This window comes from Schistocerca gregaria, chromosome X (genome assembly GCF_023897955.1).
Source record: "Schistocerca gregaria isolate iqSchGreg1 chromosome X, iqSchGreg1.2, whole genome shotgun sequence".
NCBI lineage: Eukaryota > Metazoa > Arthropoda > Insecta > Orthoptera > Acrididae > Schistocerca > Schistocerca gregaria.
The window spans coordinates 873,603,060-873,629,225 of NC_064931.1; the positions used below are offsets into that span (position 1 = coordinate 873,603,060).

General features: G+C 40.3%; 1 protein-coding gene across 4 annotated transcripts in view; it reads right to left on the reverse strand.

Moving 5' to 3' along the window:
* The window catches only part of LOC126298564 (F-box/LRR-repeat protein 6), a 220,137-nt gene that overhangs the window by 51,950 nt on the left and 142,021 nt on the right, over positions 1-26,166 (reverse strand). For all 4 annotated transcript variants that reach the window (XM_049989926.1, XM_049989928.1, XM_049989927.1 and 1 more), the window contains one exon: positions 10,524-10,683. In XM_049989926.1, the coding sequence (XP_049845883.1) occupies positions 10,524-10,683 (160 nt within the window). The remainder of the gene's footprint in view (positions 1-10,523; positions 10,684-26,166) is intronic.

Consider the following 26,166-nt stretch of genomic DNA (forward strand, 5'->3'; position numbering starts at 1 on the left):
TTTACAAGTGTTGTACAATATTACAGAATGTAACAGTGAGTACGAATCACCACTTGTCTGAGATTTATAGATTACACGAAAGTTTTTGACTTGGTTTTAATTGAATATGAGCCCTTAAAAAGCAGGTCACTACTTCAGCACGTGTTAGTACACTGAAGGCCGTAAACCAATGCAAGAGCTTTCTTTGGATTTATCAGGACAGCAAAAAATTTTAAATTAAAAGAGAAGTCAAATATGGATATTGGAAAGGCAAAGAATATGTCTTCATGGAACATATCTGAAAAACCTTTGTTTTGCAGATAATACTGTACTGTGTGTGTCAAGTGTAGATAAATACGCCCTGCTTAAACTGAATGCCCTTTTGAGCTCTTTTAATTTTGTTTCCAAAATTGACATAGGTTGCACCATATTTGAGTGACATCTTTATTATCTCTCAAAATGAATGATTGCTTAATTAATGATTAAATACAACTTAAATATAAACATATGACACATTGTGATGTGGATAACTGATGGATGTAGTTCAAATCAACTGTAAAATCAAAAGTATTTAACATCCAGGTACAATGTGATCATTGGTAATAAATTATCCATTCAACTATCATTTGAAACTTCATTCGCAACCATGGCTATAAAGATCAGTGAGCTGTTAATTTGTATGATTAGTGTAACAACTGCTTTAGGCAAACTGCTGCAACTTCTTTAATTTTTATTGTACAATCATTTCAGCATACTTGCAATTTTTCTAGAAGTGTTTAAAAGTGTGGAACTTTATTTCAGATCTATCAAAAAACAGTTCTTGTTTTAGGTGAACAAGAGGCACACCACTACAGCTTTGCATTTGTACCAGAAACTGGGTCAGTCCCAAGTAATTTTGTGGTGGCCAGTAAAATACACACTCATTTGACTCACTGTCATTCGGCTTCCTATTCTGACTACCTCACTAGCTGAGACAGATAATCAAGCATTGACATGGGTGGTAGCAAGGCTGTGAAAAACAAGATGTATACCTAGATAGGCTGTCCAGATCTTGGCATTTTGTTTTAGTGTGCACCATATTAGGGGCACTGATAATCGGGTCACTGATGCTTTGAGGCACATATCTCAATGTGAGAATGAGGAGAACAGTGGTAAGGAGCAGCACCAAGAACAGGGTTTAATAGCTATTGTGTTAGGGGAGATACTGGAACAGTTTAGGGGCCTGTGTAAAGGCAAGATGATAATGGTCATTTGGGCACTATAAAGGAATGCATTAACAAGGATGAGGCAGTGTCTGGATACTCTATCCATAAGGGATCATTATGTTTTAGAACCCACAATGATGAAAGATATAAAATTTGCTTAATCCAGGAATTAGTCCCTCACATGTTCAAATATTTCCATCGCTCTCTATGTGGAGGACACCTGGGGATGTACAAAACAATAACGTGCATTAAAGAATATCCTATTTGGCCCTCCTTGAATAGTGATGTCTGGAAACCGGTCAGGCACTGCGAGGAGTGTATTTGCACTAAACCAAACCCTGACACCCAATTGGGTGAGCTCAGTTCTGATCAGGCTGAACACCCAATGGATAACATTTGTATTGATTACCTGGTGCTCTTTCCTCACACCAAACACTGCCATAGGTATGTGTTAGTTGTTATGGATGTGTTTACCCATTTCGTATCGCTCACGCAAAGCCAAGCTAGCATTAGTAGTGCTACTGTGAGACACCTGAGCCAAATCCTCTCAATATCTGGTGCACCGAAGGTCCTGGTTAGTGATGATGTGCCAGATTAAGGGATCTGACATTCCATGCTCCGATCCGTAGAGTGCCAGTTTTCTTTCTCTTGATAACGATGTCCTCTTGAGTAGTCCCCGCCCGGAGATCAGAATGGGGGACTATTTTACCTCCGGAATATTTTACCCAAGAGGATGCCATCATCATTTAACCATACAGTAAATCTGTATGCCCTCAGGAAAAATTACAGCTGTAGTTTCCCCTTGCTTTCAGCCGTTCGCAGTACCACAACAACAAAGCCGTTCTGATTAGTGTTACAGGGCCAGATCAGTCAGTCATCCAGACTGTTGCCCCTGCAACTACTGTAAAGGCTGCTGCCCCCCTTCAGGAACCACACGTTTGTCAGGCCTCTCAACAAATACCCCTCCGTTGTGGTTGCACCTATGGTATGGCTATCTGTATCGTTGAGGCACGCACGCAAGCCTCCCCACCAACGGCAAGGTCCATGGTTCATGGGGGGGGGGGGGGGGGGGGGGCAAAGGTGGCACGTTATTATAAGCGCAAGCATCCTATCTCCCTGCAGCCTTGGAGCTTGGTGTATCTAAGAAATTGTTTGGCACAGAGTAAAGGGGTGTCCACGGCACAACAGTCAGCTCAAGTTTGCCAGGGGGGGGACCAAGGTAGCAAGGAAGGTTGTGCCCAGATCAGTCAATCCCACACCGCCCTGTCCCGCATTAAGGAGTGGGGAAGGGGGGGGGGGGGGAGGGGAAGGGTGAAGGGTGGGTAGCTCAAGATGCATGGCACTATTTCTGGTGTGCTACACACTATCAACTCTGCTCTCTTCCTGGTTACATCTTTGGCAGAGGCAAGGTGACAGCAGAAGGCAGGCTAGATCATGAGGAATGGCTATACAGAGGTGCAAGCAGCTTGCCAGAGGGAGGTGTTTACTCTGCTACTGTGAGCGACTGAAGGTATGTTGCGTGGGGCCTGGTGCCAGGATCCCTTGAGAAGCTGGAGAGAGTCCCAAGACGGCAGCTGCTTGAAGAAGACGTTGTTGGACACCATACCCACAATGCGGAAGAGCTGTGTGAACTCACTGTAACTGTGGAAAGATTCAGCCATCTGTTGGAAGGCAATAAACTTCCATTTTATTTGATGAGAACATCTGCAATTCATAGCCACAAACTTATATGTGCTAAAAATGCTTGCTCCTTAACTTCAGGTTGCTTTTGTGCTTTCCTCACCTGGTATCAATGATTGATAATCAGCTACGACATTTCCAATTCACCTTGTGATTTATATTTTTCTGCTCTCTCAGGCACAAGCATGACATTTTTGTCTGCTCATGAGGTTTGATCAGCTGATACAGTGAGCTCACGTCTGTTTGTAATCACTTTGCTCTCTTGAGCATTGAGATCATATGGTGTAAAAGTTTTGTATTTAATTAACTTGTTCTGTTCTGTGCATGTTGCAGCAGTAACTTGTATACATACATAATGAGAGAATTATTGTTCTATACTTTATTGTTTTTCTATTACCACTGAATTGGTGTGACAGTTGTGCACCATCAGTATTTTGAAAATGAAAGGCTTGTGCACAGGCAACAATGCTTGCACTGTAGTAAGATACTTGTGTCTGATTAGGTAAAAATTGAGAACTTTCTGTGTATGAGTGATCACAAGTCTGCTTCTCCACTTTTGTAGTGTAAAGATTAGAGTTTTTGCATTTTGATTTTCTTTATAATTAATTGGTGGAGTAATTTCTCATTATGTATGTTACAATAGTAATCAGTGTTATTACATGACTGACAAGAGTCTTGAGGTTCCTTCTGGCCTTGATGCAAACTGGCAATGATAGCGGCACACTGGGTGCATATTGTAAATATTGAATGGACGAGAATGCACACGGAGCAATAAGGTACACATCTTTACTGAATTAAGAATGATCAGCCATATGATATTGGTGCTATAAGTATTACAGTTAATCTTTTGTTTTGTCAATTCAGTTGTAATTTTTAATGCTGTTTAATCTCTTATGTAAGTGTGCATTGCTGTGAGAGCCATGCACAGATGTGTCTTATTTAATGTTTCTCTTGAAAGGTCACACTAAATGGTAGCTATTACTTTTGTTGGTCCAGTTACATTTAAAGAATTGGTTACAGCCATGAAAATTTATACTGGCCCAGCTGTAAGTTTTCTAGTAAGGCCTCCTCACTTCAGAATTCTGATTTTGGTATGCACAAGTAACTGCCCTGTTGATTTTGGTTGGCCTCCTTTTGACTTGAGGTACCTGTTGGTATTGGCCTCTTGGTTGCATAAATTAATAATTTCTGCAAAGGTATGAGATTGGTTAATTGGGGAAGCTGTGAGTGATTGCTTCAAGTTGGGCTAGTGTGTCAATGAGTGTTTAAATTCTTGTCGCTCCAATGCTTAACTGTGTTACTGCGTAGGCAAAAACCAAGGTGTGGTATTATTTAAAGAATACTACCAGTAACTGATTGCCTGCAGCAGTGCCACAAGATTAAACTCACTCTGTACTGTGTGTTGGCAGCACCGCGACTCCCATGTTCTGTATAATAATTCAGCTAATTTGGCATAACTGAACAGTACTTGCACTTTAGATTTTATGTACTTGTACATTTTTTTAATGGTCCCAAGACTATTTGTGCACCAAGAGTACTTATTCCACCTACCTGTGGGTATTAAGGGCTGCAAGTGCATAATATCGATTTCAAGATGTTAACTCAGTAATACTATGCAGCCTTGTCACTGTCTGTTGTTTTATAAAGGAGAGTAAATTTTAGATTTGTGTCCCCACTAGGACTGTTGATATTGTTAAAAATATTGGGAACCTGATATATTGATATTTAAAAAAAATATCATTATTGGCCCTCGACATATCGACAAAAAGTATCGGTATATCGAAGGAAAAAATATCGACATATTGGTCTATAAAAATATTTGATACACATTGTAAATATACTGGTGATTTTAGAGTTGTATATTTAAGTGTTGATTTATTATTAGATATTCTGTACCTCAACAAACTAGCATCCTGCCTATCCCCCTCAGAGCAAGACTTGAAAGAAAAACAATTTGAAAATTTGTATGTTAGTAATGGGCCTCTGTCAGATGAAAAGCTTGTATTACAATACTTGTTTGGTCGACTGTTGTGTTGGTAATTAAAAACTGGGGGCATGGTGCAGTGTTATGAAATATTTCATTCCAGTTAAACTCTCATACCTTATTTTCCTAATTAGTGATTGGCTACATGACCAAATAAACCTTTTTTCATGCTGATGTAGGAAAATTGCCTGTAGAAGATAATGCTGCAGTTTCTGTTGGTAGCACCGAATGCCAGTTACGTCAGCATTTCCCCTCACACATCTCCACCCACCGCGAAGACCAATCTTGTCATTTAGATTTTTGTTCACCATTTTTAGCATCTGTTTTTGAAAAATGCCGATGTGAAGAAATAGCACAAAAAAAAAAAAAAAAATTCCCTTCACACCACCATATCCCTCCCCCTTCCCAGTACAATTGGACTTCTTTTGTGCCATTTATACTTGCTTCCCACATTCACATAGTCAAGGAGAAAGACTGGATGTGATGAGAGCTCAAACAGTAGTAAGACTCCTTCACACTATAAAACTAACATTATGTTCTACTACAATTTCAAGAGAATTATTTCAAATATTTACCAAAAATCACAAGAAATATAATGTAAAATAAAAATAGTGGAACTCAATATTGGCATTTTAATAATGACATCGATTTTTATATCAACATATTGATATATCAGAGAAGAAAATATCACCAATATATATTGATATTTTCTCAGGGAAATATCAATATATCAATATTTTATCAACAGCAACAGCCCTCATCTCCACATTACTAACTGTATTACTGTAAATTTAAGTAAGGAAATTATTTGGTGGCATTATCACATTATTATAAAGATTAGTTCATGCCTTTTAACAGATTTCCACAAAATTTTGCTGTCTGTAATTTTTTTAATTGTGTAAATAAACTCACTTTTAACTTTGGACTTCATTTAGTTGGGAACCAGTACCTTACGCGTTCCAAACCTATTTCCCTACCAAATCAATGGTAACAGAGCATGGTTGAGTGGAGGGGCAGGGTTCTAATTCTGCTGCAGAGGCATTTAGGAAATGCTCGAATTATCAGCCATCATTTTCCTACAGCCTAGCCATCCTGATCACCTGACCTTAACCCATGTGACTTCTGGCTGTGTGGTTATCTGAAAGATGTTGTTTAAGTGCTCCAATTACAAATGTAGCTGAACTGAAGGCATTCATTGCACAACACATTCTGAACATGACCCCTGAGACACACTGATTTGTTGTGGAACATGCTGTTTCTTGAATGAGATTTTCACTCTGCAGCGGAGTGTGCGCTGATATGAAACTTCCTGGCAGATTAAAACTGTGTGCCCGACCCACAGTTTTAATCTGCCAGGAAGTTTCATATCAGCGCACACTCCGCTGCAGAGTGAAAATCTCATTCTGGAAACATCCCCCAGGCTGTGGCTAAGCCATGTCTCCGCAGTATCCTTTCTTTCAGGAGTGCTAGTTCTGCAAGTTTCGCAGAAGAGCTTCTGTAAAGTTTGGAAGGTAGGAGATGGATACTGGCAGAAGTAAAGCTGTGGGTACCGGACGTGAGTCGTGCTTCGGTAGCTCAGTTGGTAGAGCACTTGCCCGCGAAAGGCAAAAGGTCCCGAGTTCGAGTCTCGGTCGGGCACACAGTTTTAATCTGCCAGGAAGTTTCATGCTGTTTCTTGATTTCAGCTCATGGCAGAAAACACTGGCAGAAAATGGTGGCCAGCATAGTGAACTGTCTTGTGAAACTGATGTAATTTTGCTTTTTGTGCAGTTTTCAACCCCAAGACAATAAAAAACAAACGTCAGTTTGCTTTTCTGCAGTTTTTGGCTGATGCCATTTTGTTTTATATGCAGTTTTCAGCCACAGGACAATTAAAACCTGATTTTTTCCATGCAATGTGGTACGATCTTGTCATGGTGAATGGGCTTATCTAACTACCAGTGCTAGAACTGTTGACTGTTGAACTTGTACATTCACACATTGAACTGTATGGATGGTGTAACGTGCAACTCAAACCACAGCCATTGTACTGTGATTCATCAGTCATTTGTAGCCGACCCCAGATTCTTTGGTTGGTTTGCGGTAGGGGACCAAAAACAGTGAAGTCATCAGACCCATCGCGTTAGGAAAGGATGGGGAAGGAAGTTGGCTGTGCCATCTGAAAGGAACCATCCTGTTATTTGCCTGAAGTGGTTTAGGGAAATCACAGAAAACCTAAATTAGAATGGTCAGACATGGGTTTGAACTGTTGTCCTCCCACATGTGAGTCCTGTGTGCTGACCACTGCACCACCTCGCTTGATGGGCCAACCTCATTTATGTTAAGATGTTCACTGTGTCATCTATTGGTAAATTTTTTAAAATTATTATTATTCTTTTTATTCTTCTGACATTTCCCCCTGCCTCTATAATATGTTGTTGAAATGTGATGTCATACTGAGTAGTGGTTTTCTTTCTACAGCATTTTAAACCTGGAAATTTAATTATGGACATCCTGTATCATTGGGTGTGGCCCTCACTTGTGAGGAATGCTTTTCTTTTTCCCACTTCTGTCACCTCAACTCAGTTCATAAAACATACAGTTTACTGTGCAAGTGGAACAGGATGGTGCCCTCCCATTTCTTGACTTCCTAGTGAAACAGAACCTAGATGAGAAACTGGCACACAGTGAGTACAGAAAGTTTGCACACAATGATATGTATCTACATGCCTCCAGTGGTCACCATATCTCCCAATATGAAGGCATCTTACTCACACTTGTTCAGAGGGCATGACCCATCTGTGATCAAGACAGTCTTCTAACTGAGGTGATGCACCTGGAGACAACAATCCATGGAAATGGGCACAGCAGCAAACATATATGGGGTGCATTTGGACAAGTTGTACATAGACAACAGCAGGAAGAAAAAGAAGAGCACAAATCATTAGCATGCATCTTGTTTTTCTGCAATACTTCCAGAAAAGTATGCATCTTGTTTTTCTGCAATACTTCCAGAAAAGTAAGCAGAGTCTTGGAAGTGACACAATGTCAAATGAGTATTTCATCATCCGCTAAGACCCTGACACTACTAGCGTCAGTTAAGGATGGTCTAAGCCTTCACTAATGAGGGATCTACCAAATCCCCTGCCAATGTGGCAAAGTATACACTGGAGAAATTGAATTCATTATAGAATAGAGATGCCATGAACACAGATCAAATGGTTCAAATGGCTCTGAGCACTATGGGACTTAACATTTGAGGTCATCAGTCCCCCAGCCAAAGTCAGATTTAACCCTGCATAGTGAAGATAATCCTTTCTCTTGGTGTTGTAGCTATGCACACTGCTATTACTTTTGAACAGGGTTGGATTATTAACAACAAATTCCATAAGTGAATGTATATACTGTGAGGTTACTGTGAGGATCCCTAGATCCTTAAACATATGTCTGCAGGATGACCGTGGGTGGGCTCCAGCAATTATTCTGATTACACGTTTTTGAGCAATGAATACTTTTCTACTCAATGATGAATTACCCCAGAATATGATGCCATACGAAAGCAGTGAATGAAAGTAGGCATAGTAAGCTAATTTACTGAGATTCTTATCACCAAAATTTGCAATAACCCTAATAGCATACGTAGCTGAACTCAGACATTTCAGCAGACCATCAATGTGTTGCTTCCAGTTTAACCTCACATCAATGGACACACCAAAAAATTTTTAAAATTCTACCTTAGCTACAGACTTATTTCAAAGTCTATATTTATTACTGGAGTTGTGCCATTTACTGTATGGAACTGTATATACTGTGTTTTATCAAAATTTAAAGAGAGTCTGTTTGCTGAGAACCACTTAATAATTTTGTGAAAAACATCATTTACAATTACATCACTTAGTTCTTGGTTTTTGGATGTTGTTACTATACTTGTATCATCAGCAAAAAGAACTAACTTTGCATCTTCATCAATAAGGAATGGTAAGTCATTACTGTATATCAAGAACAGTAAAGGACCTAAGACCAAACCCTGTGGGACCCCGTGCTTGATAGCCCCCCCAGTTTGAGGAATCAGCTGTTGTTTTAACATTACATGAACCACGTATTTCAACTTTCTGCATTCTTCCAGTTAAGTATAAATTAAACCATTTGTGCACTGCCCCCCTCAAACCATAATGATTTAGCTTATCTAAAAGAATTCCATGATTTACACAATCAAAGGCCTTTGAGAGATCACAAAAAATACCAATGGCTCATATCCGGTTATTCACAGCATTTAATATTTGATCAGTGAAAGCGTATATAGCATTTTCTGTTGAAAAGCCTTTCTGAAAACCAAATTGACATTTTGTTAGTACTTTATTTTTACAAATATGGGAGGCTACTCTTGAATACATTACTTTCTCAAAAATTTTTGATAGAGCTGTCAGAAAAGAGATTGGGCGATAGTTGTTGACATCCGACGTATCCCCCTTTTTATGCAATGGTTTTACAATGGCATATTTCAGTCTATCGGGGAAAACACCCTGCTCCAAAGAGCTATTACATACATGGCTGAGAATCCTACTTATCTGTGGGGAACAAGCTTTAAGTATCTTGCTGGAAATGCATCATTCAGTAAATGGCAGCAAAAGGTTCCATGGAGACCATGACCTACTGATTACCTTAGACATCAGTAGTGGCTCATGATGTGAAACATTTACAAAGTGGATTATTGGCTCCAACTGAAAAATTTCTTTTTGACAGACCAGAATTTCTTGAAGGTGTATTCTCATATGATGGATCTAATATTCTGGCAGAGCCCTCCCTGCACAATAGTAGAAGGTGCACATTATTTGGTCTCCATGGAACCTTTTGCTGTCATTTACTAAATGATTAAGTTTTTTATACCAAAATCTATTGCCTTTGGCAAGTGCATGTATTTCTGACACTGCATTGCCTCTATAGAAAGCTTTTCATCACTTGGTATAACTTTTGCCATCACTCAGTCACTCAGCTGACTATGATTATTTTCTTAGCATCTGTACAAAGAATTCTTCTTCTCTATTGCTGAGACTAAATAAAAGGCTGTATGTGCACATTTCACTTTATTTTTCGGTAAAGTATGTAACAATTTTGTGTAGTTATTTTTTTTTCTTCATTGGAAGTATCACAGATAATCACCACTGATAAAACTTTTAAAAATAAAAGGAGCAAAATATGTATGTTAGAAAGGGTCATTTATTTAGTTATATAGACTGGCTTCAACATGCCCGGATTGCTGTGTGTGTTAAAAAAGTGCTGCTTCTGGGACAAGGAGGTGTGCAGACCAGCAATGAGGTTCCATGTGCTGACCAGCCCGGATGTGGTTTTTAGGCAGTTTTCAACATCCTATGGGAATACCAGGCTGGTACCCAAGTCCCCCCTCACATACATGATTTGCAAACATTTAGAAAACTGCTGTTCACTTTCACATGAACAGCATTACACACAAAGAGTTGGGATACAAATGGGGTGGTGACAGGAGGAGTGTCTGGTAACCATACCAAATCTGTTCAAACTTGCACTGAGGCAGGACAACAGCACACGAAAAAGTAGGTGATTTAGACTGGCTTCAAATATTAAGATCATAGTCACAAAAAAGAAAGTTTTCTTGATGAGCATAGATCACTTAATTTAACCTCTTTACAAATTAAATAGAAAAATTGGTTCCTGCTTACTGTAGTTGTGATTTTTCTCCACATTCAGCAAGAGCAATCAGGCCAGAATCAAGAGATTCATTAATGTGCACCCAACTTAAGTCCACCTCCACTAAACTATGATTCCATTTCTGCATAATCAGCTCCAAACCAGAAACATTTTTCCGTGAGATACAGCAACCTGAAAAATATGTTAGAAAGAATACGAGACCTGGAGAACAACTACTGCAATTCAGAAATAGAGTTATTGGAATACAGGTAACAAATTGAACAATAATTTTTTTAATTCTCCATTCAGGATGTTTGTAACAAATAAAAAGAACCTTTTATTTCCCATATGGCTCTTTCAGTTACATCAGGGGACATTTCCTTACCTGTATGATTCTTTTCTCATTCACAAACTTCCTTGTCTTTAAAACTTACATCTTGTCACTCCCTTTTTGAAAATAAAAGCCAATAACTTTAATTTTTCTTCATCTACATCTACATCCATACTCCGCAAGCCACCTGACGGTGTGTGGCGTAAAACTATTTAGGAGTTTCTTTCACATCTCCACACCATCTCTCCAATATTTCAGCTACAGTAATTAAAACAAACCCTTGTTTGACCTGAGTGACATTATTATTATCTGCCACACAGTGTACAGTGACTTGCAGAATTTGTATGTACATAGATGTCTATTTCCTAACAATGATATCCACTGAAAATGTACCCCTGAGGAAGAAGAAAATTCAGTTTGGACTGCATTACCATTATCTCACACTGATTCACTTAGTGTCCCCAGACTTATGATTTCAGTTCCCCATTGGGGTATGCTACTTTGGTGATCTTCAGTCCAAAGATTGATGTTACTACATCAACATTTATGGTGTCTGTTTTGATACACAGTGGAACCTCGCATTGTGAGCATAATTCATTCCAGAATCTTACTTGTAGTTCGAAACACTCGTTAAGCAAAACAATTTATTCCATGTAAATTAATGTAAAATGCAATAATGTGTTCCGTGCAGAAAAAGTACTAAATGTTTTTCTTATTCACGCCATTTATTCAAAGAAAATTTTACAAACAGTACTATGTAATTTATTATTCACAATGCATGACTAATTATTTTTTATTAGGAAGCTATCTATAGCCATTTGTTTCTGCCGACACTTCAACACTTAGCAAAAATGCGACACTGCATTATTGTCACAAAATTTGTAGCATCCATAACAACTGCTTTATTGGGGTGATGATTTTCAATGTCCGATACAACCGATTACCGTGCTTTCACCATTTCTCTTACTGCTCCAGAAGACTGCTGTTTTGCTGTTACTGCCTCCTCCTCCCCCTCCCCCCCCCTCCCGCCCACTCCACAACTTTCTGTTGTAAAACACACTGCACTTGCATAAGCTCTTTAGTGATCATTTCTTGGCTGTGATCTTCCACAAGCTCATCGATATCATTGTTAATCACTTCTAGTCCCATGCTCTTCACCAAAGACACAGTCTCACTGACTACAGGCTCCACAGGTACTGACTCAAATGCCTTAGCATCACATTCAACAAGGCACTCCAGGCGAAGCTTCTTTCAAGCAGATGTGAGAGTTCTCTTGGTAACCCCTTCCCATGCCTTTTCAATTATCTTGATGCAGGCAACGATGTTGAAGTGATATTTGCAAAACTCTCTGAGAGTGAGATTGGTAGCTTCAGTCAACTCAAAGCAATGCTGCAGAGCTTCTTAAAGTTAGAAATAATCCACTGGTCCACAGGCTGGAGTAACTCAGTGGTGTTGGGAGGTACAAACTGGATATTGATGAAATGAAATTCTTCAAGGTGGTGGTCTTGTAGGCCTGGAAATTGGGCAGGAGTGTTGTCCATATAACAAGCAAGACATGGAGTGGCAGATTCATCTCAAGCAAATATTTTTTCACCAAAGGACCAAACACTTCACTGATCCAATCACAAAAAAGATCACATGTCACTGAAGCCTTGTTATCGAAGCTCCATGTCACATTTAACCTGCTCTTCTGGACTTTACACTTCTTGAAGGCTCGTGGAATTTCTGAATGGTAAACAAGCAGAGGTTTAATTTTCAAACTGCCGCTTACATTGCCACAAAATAGCAGTGTGAGATGGTCTTTCATTGGCTTGTCACCAGGGAATGCATTCTACTCTGCTGTTATAAAGATACGCTTTGGCATCTTTTTCTAGAATAGATCCGTCTCATTACAATTAAAAACCTGTTACAGCAGATAACCCTCAGAATCTATGAGCATCTTGAAGTTGCTGATGAAGTTCTATGCTGCCTTCGTGCTGGAGCAGGCTGCTTTACTGTGACTCACAGCGCTGTGGACGTTGGTTCTTCTCTTAAACTTCTCATACCATCCACAGCTTCCCTTAAACACTTCTTTGGCTGCTATGATCCTGGTGTCTTCTTAATGAGGTTGGTGAAAATCATTCTTGCCTTCTCGCAAATGATGTTCCCGTTAATAGTGTTGCCTGTCAACTGCTTTTTATTTATCCATATAAGGAGCAACATTCTGATATCGTCCCTTTGAAGCATCTATCTTTTTAATATTGTCCTTGTTCTTGAAGATAGTGCAAATAGTTGATGTAGACTGATTGTATGTGTGTGCTAAATCAGCAATGGTCGCACCATGTTTGCATTTTCTATGATTTTACATTTCATTTCTAAGATCATTTTCTTTTTCCTATGTTCATCTTCTTGTGGCTTTATCTTCAGGGACATTTCTATGAAGGTTATTAAAATTTGCACACAAAAAAACATTTAGAAAAATGTGTGATCACAAGCTGCACTGAGATGGTAGCAGAAAGAGCACTAATTCCAGACTGCAGTACACACTAAAGACATTGTTCATATGCTTTTGCTGACAATGAAACATTTCCCTTGTCACACCAAGCCCAAATGGCTGGTAATGTCACACTAAATCATTGTCACTCATTATGTGAAGCATTGCTTGTCAAGCGAGTCATTTTTTTTTTTTTTTTTTACAATTTGTTTTGCTCTTTATGCAAATTGTGTGTTATAGGAGGTGCTCGTTAAGTGAGGTTCCACTGTATAATAGTAATAGAAATATCATAAAATACTACAAGCTTTTTTCATTTACTAGAGAACAGGCAGAAAGAAAACAACCTATGAATGCATAGACTTTACATCCAGCACGCAATGTTTTGTTAGTATGATTCAGCACACCACCAAAGCTCACTGTACTATCGGCAAATAATAAAGCACTCACTTAACGTAGAAATCTAAATTTCTCAAACAATTTAAAAATAACTTCATATCGAATTAGATAACCTACTACTTTACACCTGTGGCAGACAACTCTATGGAGACTACGCACTTTATATGCGTCTTTGTTCTGTTGCTGAATCGAACATGTGAGGCATGAGCATTGATTTAATGACTGCCTGCATGGTCCCGTAGTTAGTGTTACTAAGAACTGTCAGGGAGCCCTGACTTATTTTCAGTGACCACCTTAGACTCTAGAATGGGAGGCCAAATTGGAAGTTATTTGAATTAATAAGTCTGTTATTGATACACAGACTATCAATGCAGCATCAGATTCAAAGGTTTACAAAAATCTGTGAGCCATGTGACATTCATTCATTCACTGAATTTAAATGGTTTGGATGAATTAGACTTAACCACTGTGGAAGTCTGAGTTTTGCAAATTGCTTGCACAGTAAGAACTTGCAAAACAAACATAATACCTAAGGAAAAAAATTAATAAAATTATTTGTTATCATGCAGTTCTGTAAAATTTTATGCAAGGACTAACAAATACAAGATCTCATGTTTAGCTTGCACAAAAGCTACAGACACACAAAAAAATGAAGCACCTATACAACAAGGTCAGATTTCAATGTAACTTCATACACGTACATATCATTGGCAGGTATGTAAATGAATAGGGTTGCAATTCTCTGTGACATATATAACACCAACATGAGTGCATTAATGTTGTTTGTATTTAGTGTTGTTACCAGGCCTGGTAGAGTATATAAGGGTTGTGAAAACCATCAGATGTTGAGTGGTCACCGTGAAGGACACGAGATGCAGCGCACTTATGAGAGACAGCATTAGCAGCACTTGATAGAATTGGAAAGGGGTCTCACTGTGAGTCTCCACTTGGCCAGCTGGTCAAATTGTGCAATATCCAGATTTGTGGGGCATTCAGATGTGATCTGGCCCAGCTTTGAGCTGTATGGAATCATAAGTGCAGGCATACTAGTCAACATTCTGGTCGACCACATCTGACCACCACAAGGGAGGATCGTCGTACTGTGCACCGTGCACATTGTAATCCCTTCACATCCACACCTGGCATCTGATGATGCATAATGGACTTCCTGCATCATTCTGTGTCATGCTGTACCATTGGTCAGAGACTAACAGGAGCCACACCAGGGAGTTACCATCCCAAGTATATGCTGCCATTAAAACCACAGTGCAAACAGCTGCATTTGGAGTGATGCTGTCACCAAGAAGCACGGACTGCTGATGAATGGCGTCTCGTTGTGTTCAGTACGGAATTGCAGTTCTGTACTACCCTGGATGACCATCATTGGCACGTATGGTGCCGATCTGGGAAGAGGTCTCTTTCTTCCAGTGTTTTGGAAAGGCAGAACAGAGTAACTTCTGGAGTCACAGTGTGGGGGAACCATCTTGTATGACTTCAGGTCATGGCCAGCAGTTATTGATGTAACTCTGATGGCTCAATGGTATGTCACATCTTGCATCCCCATGTGTTAGTATTCCTGCAATACTACTGTGGCGCTAATTCTCAACAAGAAAACGCTTGTTGCACATGACACATCTCTATGAACTGTTTGTGTGAGGTTGAGATAATCTCGTGGTCAGCAAGATTCCCAGTCTGTCCCTGGCAGACCATGTGTGGGACCAGTTTGGACATCATATCCTTCCCAGTGCCCGTATATCAAGTACTAGTGACAACATTTGTGGGCCAGCTTCCCCCAGGAGAGGACCCTCCTCCCAACCGAATCAATGTAGGCATCCATGCCAGATGGAGTGCAATGTCATACTCATAACTGCGCTCATACTTTGTAAATCTGACACGATATAATCAGTGAAATAACTTCACATACTCTCTCAACCCATGAAGTTTCAATTCATCTCGTACTCCCCTTCTGGGTGCTTCACTTTTTTTGTCAAGCAGTGTATTTAGAAGGGTGCTGAAGACAAATCTAAAATAAAATTAACTCTTTTCCCATTTTTGACAAAGATACTAAACTAATGTAGTTTCCATAAAATTAAGTGTATGTTTTGCCTGAGGAACTACAAAGTCACAAACATGAATTGCAATATAGAGGAGGCATTGAGTAGCAGACAGGCACATTTAAAAGTGAACTAACCTACTGGACAAAATCCTCCTTCAGATTTAGAAAAACACAATACTCATTCATACATGTAGAGGGATGTGGCAAGGGTCTGCTAGGTACAACATTGACTGGCTATGCTGGGAGAGGGGAGAAGGACAGGATGGGGGAGAGGAGAGAAGCAGAGAAGGGGAACAGACCATGCAGGCATGTGTAAGCTTGCAGCAGGAGCAGGGGCAGGTGGAAGATATGGACTAGCGAATGTTGAGATCAGGGTGGTCATAGGAGTAAACAATATGCCACAGGAGATTTCATACCTGCGCTATTCTGAAAAGCTGTTGTTGGTGGGAAGAATACAGATGGCACAGGCTATGAAGCAGTCGCTGAAGTCAAGTGCGCCGTGTTGCACAGTATGTTGGGCAACCGTGTGTTACAGCTGTCTCTTGGTCACAGTTTGGTGGTGGCCACTCATGTGGACAGGCAGCTTGTTTGTGGTTATGCCTGCATAGAATGCAGTACAGTGGTAGCAGCTAAGTTGATACGCAACATGGCTGCTTTCACAGTGTAGCCCTGCTTTCGGTGGGGAAGGAAACACTTGTGACACGACTAGAATATCTGGTAATTGTCTTTTACAGAAAAATGAGGAATTGGGTAAGTCTCTGGGAGCACGGGTGAACATACAAGGATACTGCACTGGTTGGATAGGTGGCAGAATACCACTGTGTGGTACTGTAGCCTATTGATGCCACGCAGGGAGCAATTGTTCTGGGTGCAGAGATTGCTGTCTGACAGTAGCAGCGACAGCAATCGGCAATGCCCAACTGCCAGCCATGTGAGTGCCATGACACCTTAGCTGAGGTGCCACCAGCAGCATGGACCACATGTTTAAGACACTGCCCAACCACATCTCTGCCTAGTTGAGTAGCTCCAGTCTAGCAGAGCTTGAGTATTGTTACAGTTGCAGTCACAACTTTCCCGATGAGTGTAGTGCAACAGAACTGGCCTCAGGACATGACTTATGTTTAATTCTGAGACTTGCTAGCCAGAGTTGAATTGTGAACTGTTAAGTTGTTTAACTTGTCCCAGCATTGTCCCAGGACTTGTATAATGATTTCAATGAAGATTCATTGTGCTAAGTTGCATATATTACAATATTTGTCACACTGCTTGTGGTTTCTCATTCTTTTTATTTTTGCCTCAGAAGCCCATGCAAGGTCCAAAAGGGCAAGCCACAATTTTGGTGATGGGTCTTTACTTGGTCACTTCATTGGCAATGTGGATTGTGGAAGGTCACGTTCATTGACAAGCAAGGATTGTGGCAATTTCATTTTTGACAATGACTACCGGGCTGTTTTTGTGTGAGGACTTTTGTGGATTTACCACAAGCACAACATAATTCTGCTTTATTTCAGAGCCAGTGCCATGCCCACCAGATGTTATAGTGTACCAAAGTGTGTACTTTACTCAGTGTTCCTATAGGCCTAATTGTATTGTGGTTTGTTTCAGCACTGCACTTCTCGTTTTCTGCTTTTTGTTTGTTCCTTTCCTCTACTGCATTTGCTAGTGTATTTGCAACTGAAACCACTTTGTTATGTTTTGCTTTGTGAACCATGGGCACACAACACATGTATCTGACGAATGTTGTTCACTTTCAGGCATAGCAGATACTGTAATTTATGGAAGGAATGACCAAGTTACTGGACGTTCAAACTAAGACATCAGCATTGCTTGCTGCTGCCCCAGCACCACCACAGCAAACAATACCTGCACATGCGCTGCAGTTCAGACAATTTAACACACAGCAGGAAAAATGGGCAGAGCATATAGTGTAGTCATACACACACACTGTGGCACACCACATTCAAGGTGTAGATTGACATACACATCTTTTGTCAATGGTAGGAGTGGAAGTGCATATCTCTGTTGCAAACTGTTTCCAATGACCCATCCTGAAAGTGTTTCATATGAAGAAATAGTTGCTGCCCCAATAGATACTTTGACAAACAGATTCATGTGATATCTTTTAGACTCAAGTTTCTCAGACTTTAGAGACATCCACTCAAACAGGGAATGGGTAGCAGAGATCTGACTATACAGTGCAAATTTAAGTGTGAACGTGAAAAATTCTATAGTGATGAGATGTTATGTGATGCCATAACACAGAACATCTCAGACAGTTGTATCTTCCCATCGGGTAGACCATTCGCCTGGTGCAAGTCTTTCGATTGGATGCCACTTCGGCGAGTTGTGCGTTGATGGGGATGAAATGATGATGATTAGGAGAACACAACATCCAGTCTCTGAGCGGAGAAAATCTCCAACCCAGCCGGGAATCGACCCCGGGCCCTTAGGATTGACATTCTGTCGCGCTGAACACTCAGCTACTGGGAGCGGACTGTATAGTAGTGACAGTAAACAAGCGGTGCATGTAGATCACACACCATGACCCAGCATGGCACATGGTCATGTAGCGCAATGGAAGTAAACAACCATCCCAGACCAGACAGTCAGTTCCTAGGACAAAAATCGTGTCTGCATTGTTTTAAGTGTAACAAGTGGTAGGGCATGCCCTTGCACGCATGCACAATGTTACACTTGCAAAAAGTGTGGTCACATTCAAACTGTTTGTTTGGAAAAGATCATTTAGAAAAAGTAAGGAGTTCATTCCTCTAAAACTCAAGCCATGAGTATTAATGTACTCACATACAAACTAGCTAAGGAGAAGAACAGTGTAACATCAAAATCAAAGTCAGTGTCAAATTCCCAGAACTTATCTTCTGTTCAAAGGTAGGTAACAAGTTGTTTGTGTCATTGAACATTTCCAAGCAGGACATTTGTTTGCAACCTGACCGTGAAGCATCTGTCACACTTTTGAAACATGTTATGAGAGGCTAGGTCAGCCTAAACTTTGTCAGTCGCAGTTTTGCCTATACGCCGGGTGGTTATAATTAAAGGGCAGCTACTCAGAAAGGGCTGTAATTGTCATATGACAGTGAAATTGGGTAGTTATGCTAATGCGGAACTGATTTATGCTGCAAAAAAATTAGTTTTAATTTTGGCCACTAGGTGCAAATCTGGCACTGTGAACGGATGAACAACATATAGAAATACTTCCATATGTGATGGATTAGGAATGGGATGAGGCAGAAAAGTTCAAACAAGTGAGAAAGACACAATGGTGATTTTATTATTAACAGTCATTTACACAATTTGTCCAGTGTGAACACCAGAGACATCAACAAGAAGCTGCGTCCATAAAATGATGCGATCAACAGTTGTTCGCAGCAGTTCTGATGAAATCTGATCAATGTCTTCCTGTATACTGGCCTTCAGAATAAGTAGATACCAGATGTGTACCTAGTAATCATGTTCTTTTAAATATCCCCAGAGCCAAAAGTCACATGGATTCAGATCAGTTGATCTTGCAGGCCATGCATCTGGAAAACCTCTGGAGATAATATGTTTGTGGAAGGTTGCATTAAGCAGGCAACATGAAGGTTTGTCCCACCTAGCACGAAAACAGTCATTTCCACACAGTTATGCACTTCCGAAGCAGGAATCTCATGCTGTACAATGAGGTTTTGAAATATGCAGCCACTGTTATACACCTGACAGGCCCTCTGGTTGTATTCTCTTCAAAGAAGAACAGAACAAGAATAGAGGTGCTTGTGAATTCACACGATACAGTCACATATAGCAAGTGCAATGGCTCTTTGTGCACAACATGTGGTTTACAGTGCACCAAATTCAGCAGTTCTGTGTATTCACTGCACACTGTAGTGTAAAATGTGCCTCGTCACTCCATAGAATATTGTCTTGCCACATGTCATCAACTTTGATTTTTGCCTGAAAATGAAGAGCAAATCCAGAATATTGCTGCAGATCATGAGGCTTTAGTTGCCACACCATCTGGATCTTGTACAAGTACCAGTGTAAAATAGACCACAGAACTTTCCATACTGTTGACCGTGGAATAGACAATACTCGTGACACTGCATGAGCACCAGCACTACTTAGGGCATGGTCAGTTACAGCAACACAAACACCATCAGTAATTTCCAGTGGGGTAGGACACTTTCCTCTTCCAGCTATCCCACACAACTCAATTGTGTTTTCCAATTTCATTACCATCTTTTTCATACCATTTACTGACATTGGGCCTCTACCTCGACCTTTCAGTCAGCAATGTTCTCTCAATACAGCACTGTAATTGCTGCTGTTCACATAAAATAGTTTCACTAACGGCACATGATCTCTCTTCTTCATAGCCATACTGTCCACTCATATTATGGTTTGTCACATGAGAGCACGGATGTCATGCCATCGTACAAACAGTTTACAGTGCCAGATTTACACCTGGTGGCCAAAATTGGAACTAATTTTCTTCCAGCATAAACTGGTTCCACATTAACATATTAGCATATCTAGTAAACATCCCTGCCATACAATAACTACAGGACACATTGGAGCTCTGTGAGTAGCTGCACTTTAATTACAGCCACCTGGTTCAATGGTGATGCTATCCTTATCTTAGGTGTTGGTAGTCTCTCTGCCACATTCAAGGAAGTTACAAAACCAGTTTTGTTTGTGGTTCTCAGTGCAAAAAAGACAGTCTGAACATTTTTGGCATGGATGCCTTTGACCTGTTTGGGTTGCAGATACAAAACAATGTGTTGTCAGTGAATGCTTTTGTGCCTAATGACAGTCTCTCACAGTTACCTAATGAGCTTCACAACCTCTTTCAAGACATATTAGGCAAAGCTTACACTTCTGAGGCACACATAACATGAAAATAAATAACTGGCAACAGAAATACATGAGCTGTCCTATGGTAAAACCTGTGTGATCTTGGTATAGGCAAAGTAAAAGCTTTAGCTGATTCCATTGTCCCAGCCAATGAGCTGAACTGGTACTTCACATTACCTTCAGTGACTGCTGAACCACAAACAAAACAGAAACTGATTGATTACTTCATGAGGCTAGATGACTGCTGCCACAAAAATTTCTACCTAAGGCATGTTACTTGCAACACCACCAAAAAAGGCATCATGTGTCTCAGATCAGCATCTACTGGATATGACAGCGTCACAGTCCATATGATGAAGCTTATTATTGACCCACAACTGCCCACTAAACACACATCTTCAATCACTCCTTAACCACAAGTGTTTACCTGAGGCCTGGAAACACGGGCTAGTTATGCCATTATCTAAAAAGGACACTACCACAGTACCCTCTGATATTTGCATTCTTCTTGCATTGTCCAAGGCCTCAGAACATATAGTCCATGATCAGCTAACAAATTACCTAACTACAAACAACCTACTAGATGAATACCAATCAGGTTTCCGTAAACATCACAGCACAACATCTGACTTAATAAAGACAACAGATGACCTGAAGCTTGCCATGGATGCACAAGAGGCAACTATCATGTGCTTCTTAGACTTCAGTAAAGCCTTTGACATTTTACTTCTCATACTTAGCAGCCTAAATCTCTTGCTAAGTGCAATACAATGGTTTTGCTCATATTTGACATCTCACCAGCAATGCGTCATGTCAGGCATCATAAAGTCGCAATGATGGCAGGTAGTAACAGGCAACCCTCAGCATTCGGTATCAGGTCCTATACTCTTTTCATTGTATGTAAATGATGTGTCCTCAGCCCTGTCTTATTGAAAATACCTTGTACCAAGTGCAAAACCTATAAACCTGAAGACAGCTACCGAGAATCTCAATACCAACCTGTGTGCACTATCAAAATAGGCACAGGATATACTAAAACCTAAGCAATACTGGTTGATCATTCTAGGGTCATTAGCCCAAAATATTAAGAATCTCAATCATCTTTAACCATAAATGGGACAAACACCATCTTCTGTCCTTCAGAAAAGAATCTAAGAGCAATAACTCTGGGGAACAACTTGTAACTTAATTTCTGTTGGCTTTGATTCTTAGGCTGTTTCAGAGGTACATGGACATGCTGATTCCAAAACTGTAATTAGTTTTTTTTCCTATCGCAACAAGTTTTGTTCCTACAGTTATTGCGCATGTGATTATGCTTCTGACAGGTAATTTGTTTGTTGCAGAAAGCAGTGCTGCACTCTGTCGGCGAACCTTAAACCAGTGACGACTGAAGGTGATAGTGACACCACACGACAGGTTTGAATTCATATTGTCTAGACTAATGTGGTCAGTTACGCATGAGATGCTGTAGTAAACAGGTGTACTTGTCGCTAAGATATAGTGAAGCCAGTTTCCAACACATAGTGCAAGAATTTATATTTACACATGATTAACAGTATTTACTTCTTATTTATATATAAACGAGAAAGTTTCTTTATGTCTGCCACTGGTAGTTCGCATCTTAAGTGCTTAAACAGTCCCGATTCATTTTGTTATATATGTGGCAGTTTTACCATTTCCAGTCAATGGACAAAAATCAGTAATTTTGTCAGGGAAGCCTATTTTGCTTATTATAAAGTAAAAATTGGCGACTAAGATAAATCATGGCCCCCTCACAAAGTCTGCAAGCAGTATGTGGAGGGTTTGACAATGCAGACAAAAGGAACATATAATAAACTTCCGTTTGATATACCAATGATTTGGCGAGAACCCAAAGACCACTCCAGTGATTGTTACTTTTGAATAGTAAAACTGTCAGGATTAAAAAAAAAAAATACCCTGCTTTAAAGTCAGCTATAAGCCCTGTGGCTAGGGGTCTAGGGGTAGCGTCTTTGATTCATAATCAAAATGTCTTCCGTCCCGGGTTCGATCCCCGCCACTGCCTAAATTTTGATAAATAGTCAGCATTGGCGGCCGAAGACTTCCGGAATAAGAAGTCAGCCTCATTCTGCCAACAGCCTTGTCAAAGAGGGCGGAGGAGCGGATAGAGGTTCAGGGCACTCTCTTGTCCTAGGGGTGGGAAATTGCCCCTAAAGACGGAAGAATCAGCAATGATCAACGACATGAGGATGCAGAAGGCAATGGAAACCACTGAATTAAAGACACGTAACGGGTATCCACAGGACATGTGGCCTGTAATTGAAAAAGTGTCATGATGATCTCCCCATTGGCAAAAGATTCCGGAATAGTTCCCCATTCGGATCTCCGGGAGGGGACTGCCAAGGGGGAGGTTACCATGAGAAAAAGATTGAATAATCAACGAAAGGATAACGTTCTACGAGTTGGGGCGTGGAATGTCAGAAGCTTGAATGTGGCTGGGAAACTACAAAATCTGAAAAGGGAAATGCAAAGGCTCAATCTAGATATAGTAGGGGTCAGTGAAGTGAAGTGGAAGGAAGACAAGGATTTCTGGTCAGATGAGTATCGGGTAATATCAACAGCAGCAGAAAATGGTATAACATGTGTAGGATTGCTTATGAATAGGAAGGTAGGGCAGAGGGTGTGTTACTGTGAACAGTTCAGTGACCGAGTTGTTCTAATCAGAATCGACAGCAGACCAACACCGACAACGATAGTTCAGGTATACATGCTGACGTCGCAAGCTGAAGATGAACAGATAGAGATAGTGTATGAGGATATTGAAAGGGTGATGCAGTATGAAAAGGGGGACAAAAATCTAATAGTCATGGGCAACTGGAATGCAGCTGTAGGGGAAGGAGTAGAAGAAAAGGTTACAGGAGAATATGGGCTTGGGACAAGGAATGAAAGAGGAGAGAGACTAATTGAGTTCGGTAACAAGTTTCAGCTAGTAATAGCGAATACCCTGTTCAAGAATCACAAGAGGAGGAGGTATACTTGGAAAAGGCCAGGAGATACGGGAAGATTTCAATCAGATTACATCATGGTCAGACAGAGATTCCGAAATCAGATACTGGATTGTAAGGCGTACCCAGGAGCAGATATACACTCAGATCACAATATAGTAGTGATGAAGAGTAGGCTGAAGTTCAAGACATTAGTCAAGAAGAATCAATACGCAAAGAAGTGGGATACGGAAGTACTAAGGAATGACGAGATACGTTTGAAGTTCTCTAACGCTATAGATACAGTAATAAGAAATAGCCCAGTTGAAGAGGAATGGACATCTCTAAAAAGGGTCATCACAGAAGTTGGGAAGAAAAACATAGGTACAAAGAAGGTAGCTGCGAAGAAACCATGGGTAACAGAAGAAATACTTCAGTTGATTGATGAAAGGAGGAAGTACAAACATGTTCCAGGAAAATCAGGAATACAGAAATACAAGTCGCTGAGGAATGAAATAAATAGGAAGTGCAGGGAAGCTAAGACGAAATGGCTGCAAGAAAAATGTGAAGACATCGAAAAAGATATGGTTGTCGGAAGGACAGACTCATCATACAGGAAAGTCAAAACAACCTTTGGTGACACTAAAAGCAACGGTTGTAACATTAAGAGTGCAATGGGGATTCCACTGTTAAATGCAAAGGAGAGAGCAGATAGATGGAAAGAATACATTGAAAGCCTCTATGAGGGTGAAGATTTGTCTGATGCGATAGAAGAAGAAACAGGAGTCGATTTAGAAGAGATAGGGGATCCAGTATTAGAATCAGAATTTAAAAGAGCTTTGGAGGACTTATGGTTAAATAAGGCAGAAGGGATAGATAACATTCCATCAGAATTTCTAAAATCATTAGGGGAAGTGGCAACAAAACAACTATTCATGTTGGTGTGTAGAATATATGAGTCTGGTGACATACCATCTGACTTTCGGAAAAGCATCATCCACACAATTCCGAAGACGGCAAGGGCTGACAAGTGAGAAAATTATCGCACAATCAGCTTAACAGCTCATGCATCGAAGCTGCTTACAAGAATAATATACAGAAGAATGGAAAAGAAAATTGAGAATGCGCTAGGTGACGATCAGTTTGGCTTTAGGAAAAGTAAAGGGACGAGAGAGGCAATTCTGACGATACGGCTGATAATGGAAGCAAGGCTCAAGAAAAATCAAGACACGTTCATAGGGTTTGTCGACCTGGAAAAAGCGTTCAACAATATAAATTGGTGCAAGCTGTTCGAGATTCTGAAAAATGTAGGGGTAAGCTATAGGGAGAGACGGGTCATACACAATATGTACAACAACCAAGAGGGAATAATAAGAGTGGACAATCAAGAACGAAGTGCTCGTATTAAGAAGGGTGTAAGACAAGGCTGTAGCCTTTCGACCCTACTCTTCAATCTGTACATCGAGGAAGCAATGATGGAAATAAAAGAAAGCTTCAGGAGTGGAATTAAAATACAAGGTGAAAGGATATCAATGATAAGATTCGCTGATGACATTGCCATCTTGAGTGAAAGTGAAGAAGAATTAAATGATCTGCTGAACGGAATGAACAGTCTAATGAGTACACAGTATGGTTTGAGAGTAAATCGGAGAAAGACGAAGGTAGTGAGAAGTAGCAGAAATGAGAACAGCGAGAAACTTAACATCAGGATTGATGGTCACGAAGTCAATGAAGTTAAGGAATTCTGCTACCTAGGCAGTAAAATAACCAATGACGGACGGAGCTACGAGGACATCAAAAGCAGACTCCCTATGGCAAAAAAGGCATTTCTGGCCAAGAGAAGTCTACTAATATCAAATACTGGCCTTAATTTGAGGAAGAAATTTCTGAGGATGTACGTCTGGAGTACAGCATTGTATGGTAGTGAAACATGGACTGTGGGAAAACCGGAACAGAAGAGAATAGAAGCATTTGAGATGTGGTGCTATAGACGAATGTTGAAAATTAGGTGGGCTGATAATATAAGGAATGAGGAGGTTCTACGCAAAATCGGAGAGGAAAGAAATATGTGGAAAACACTGATAAGGAGAAGGGACAGGATGATAGGACATCTGCTAAGACATGAGGGAATGACTTCCATGGTACTAGAAGGAGCTGTAGAGGGCAAAAACTGTAGAGGAAGACAGAGATTGGAATACGTCAAGCAAATAATTGAGGACGTAGGTTGCAGGTGCTACTCTGAGATGAAGAGGTTAGCACAGGAAAGGAATTTGTGGTGGGCGGCATCAAACCAGTCAGTAGACTGATGACAAAAAAAACCCTGTGCCACATTCAGCTGAAATTCCAGAGCCAGTGTTTCAAGAATTACCCTCTTTGGAAAATACAAGAAGATGTGTCAGGCGAAGATCGAAGTGACCTCATTGACAAAGATTTTAAAGGTGACGATGATTCTGTTTGCAGAGGATTTAATCAGCATGAGCTAAATGACTTGGTACGGGATTTGGGACTATCCAAAAAGCATCAGAACTTCTAGCATCACGACTACAGAAAAAAACTTGTTAGAAAAAGAAGCTAAATCACCTACTTCTGATTGAGAGAAAGTGCATTTCTG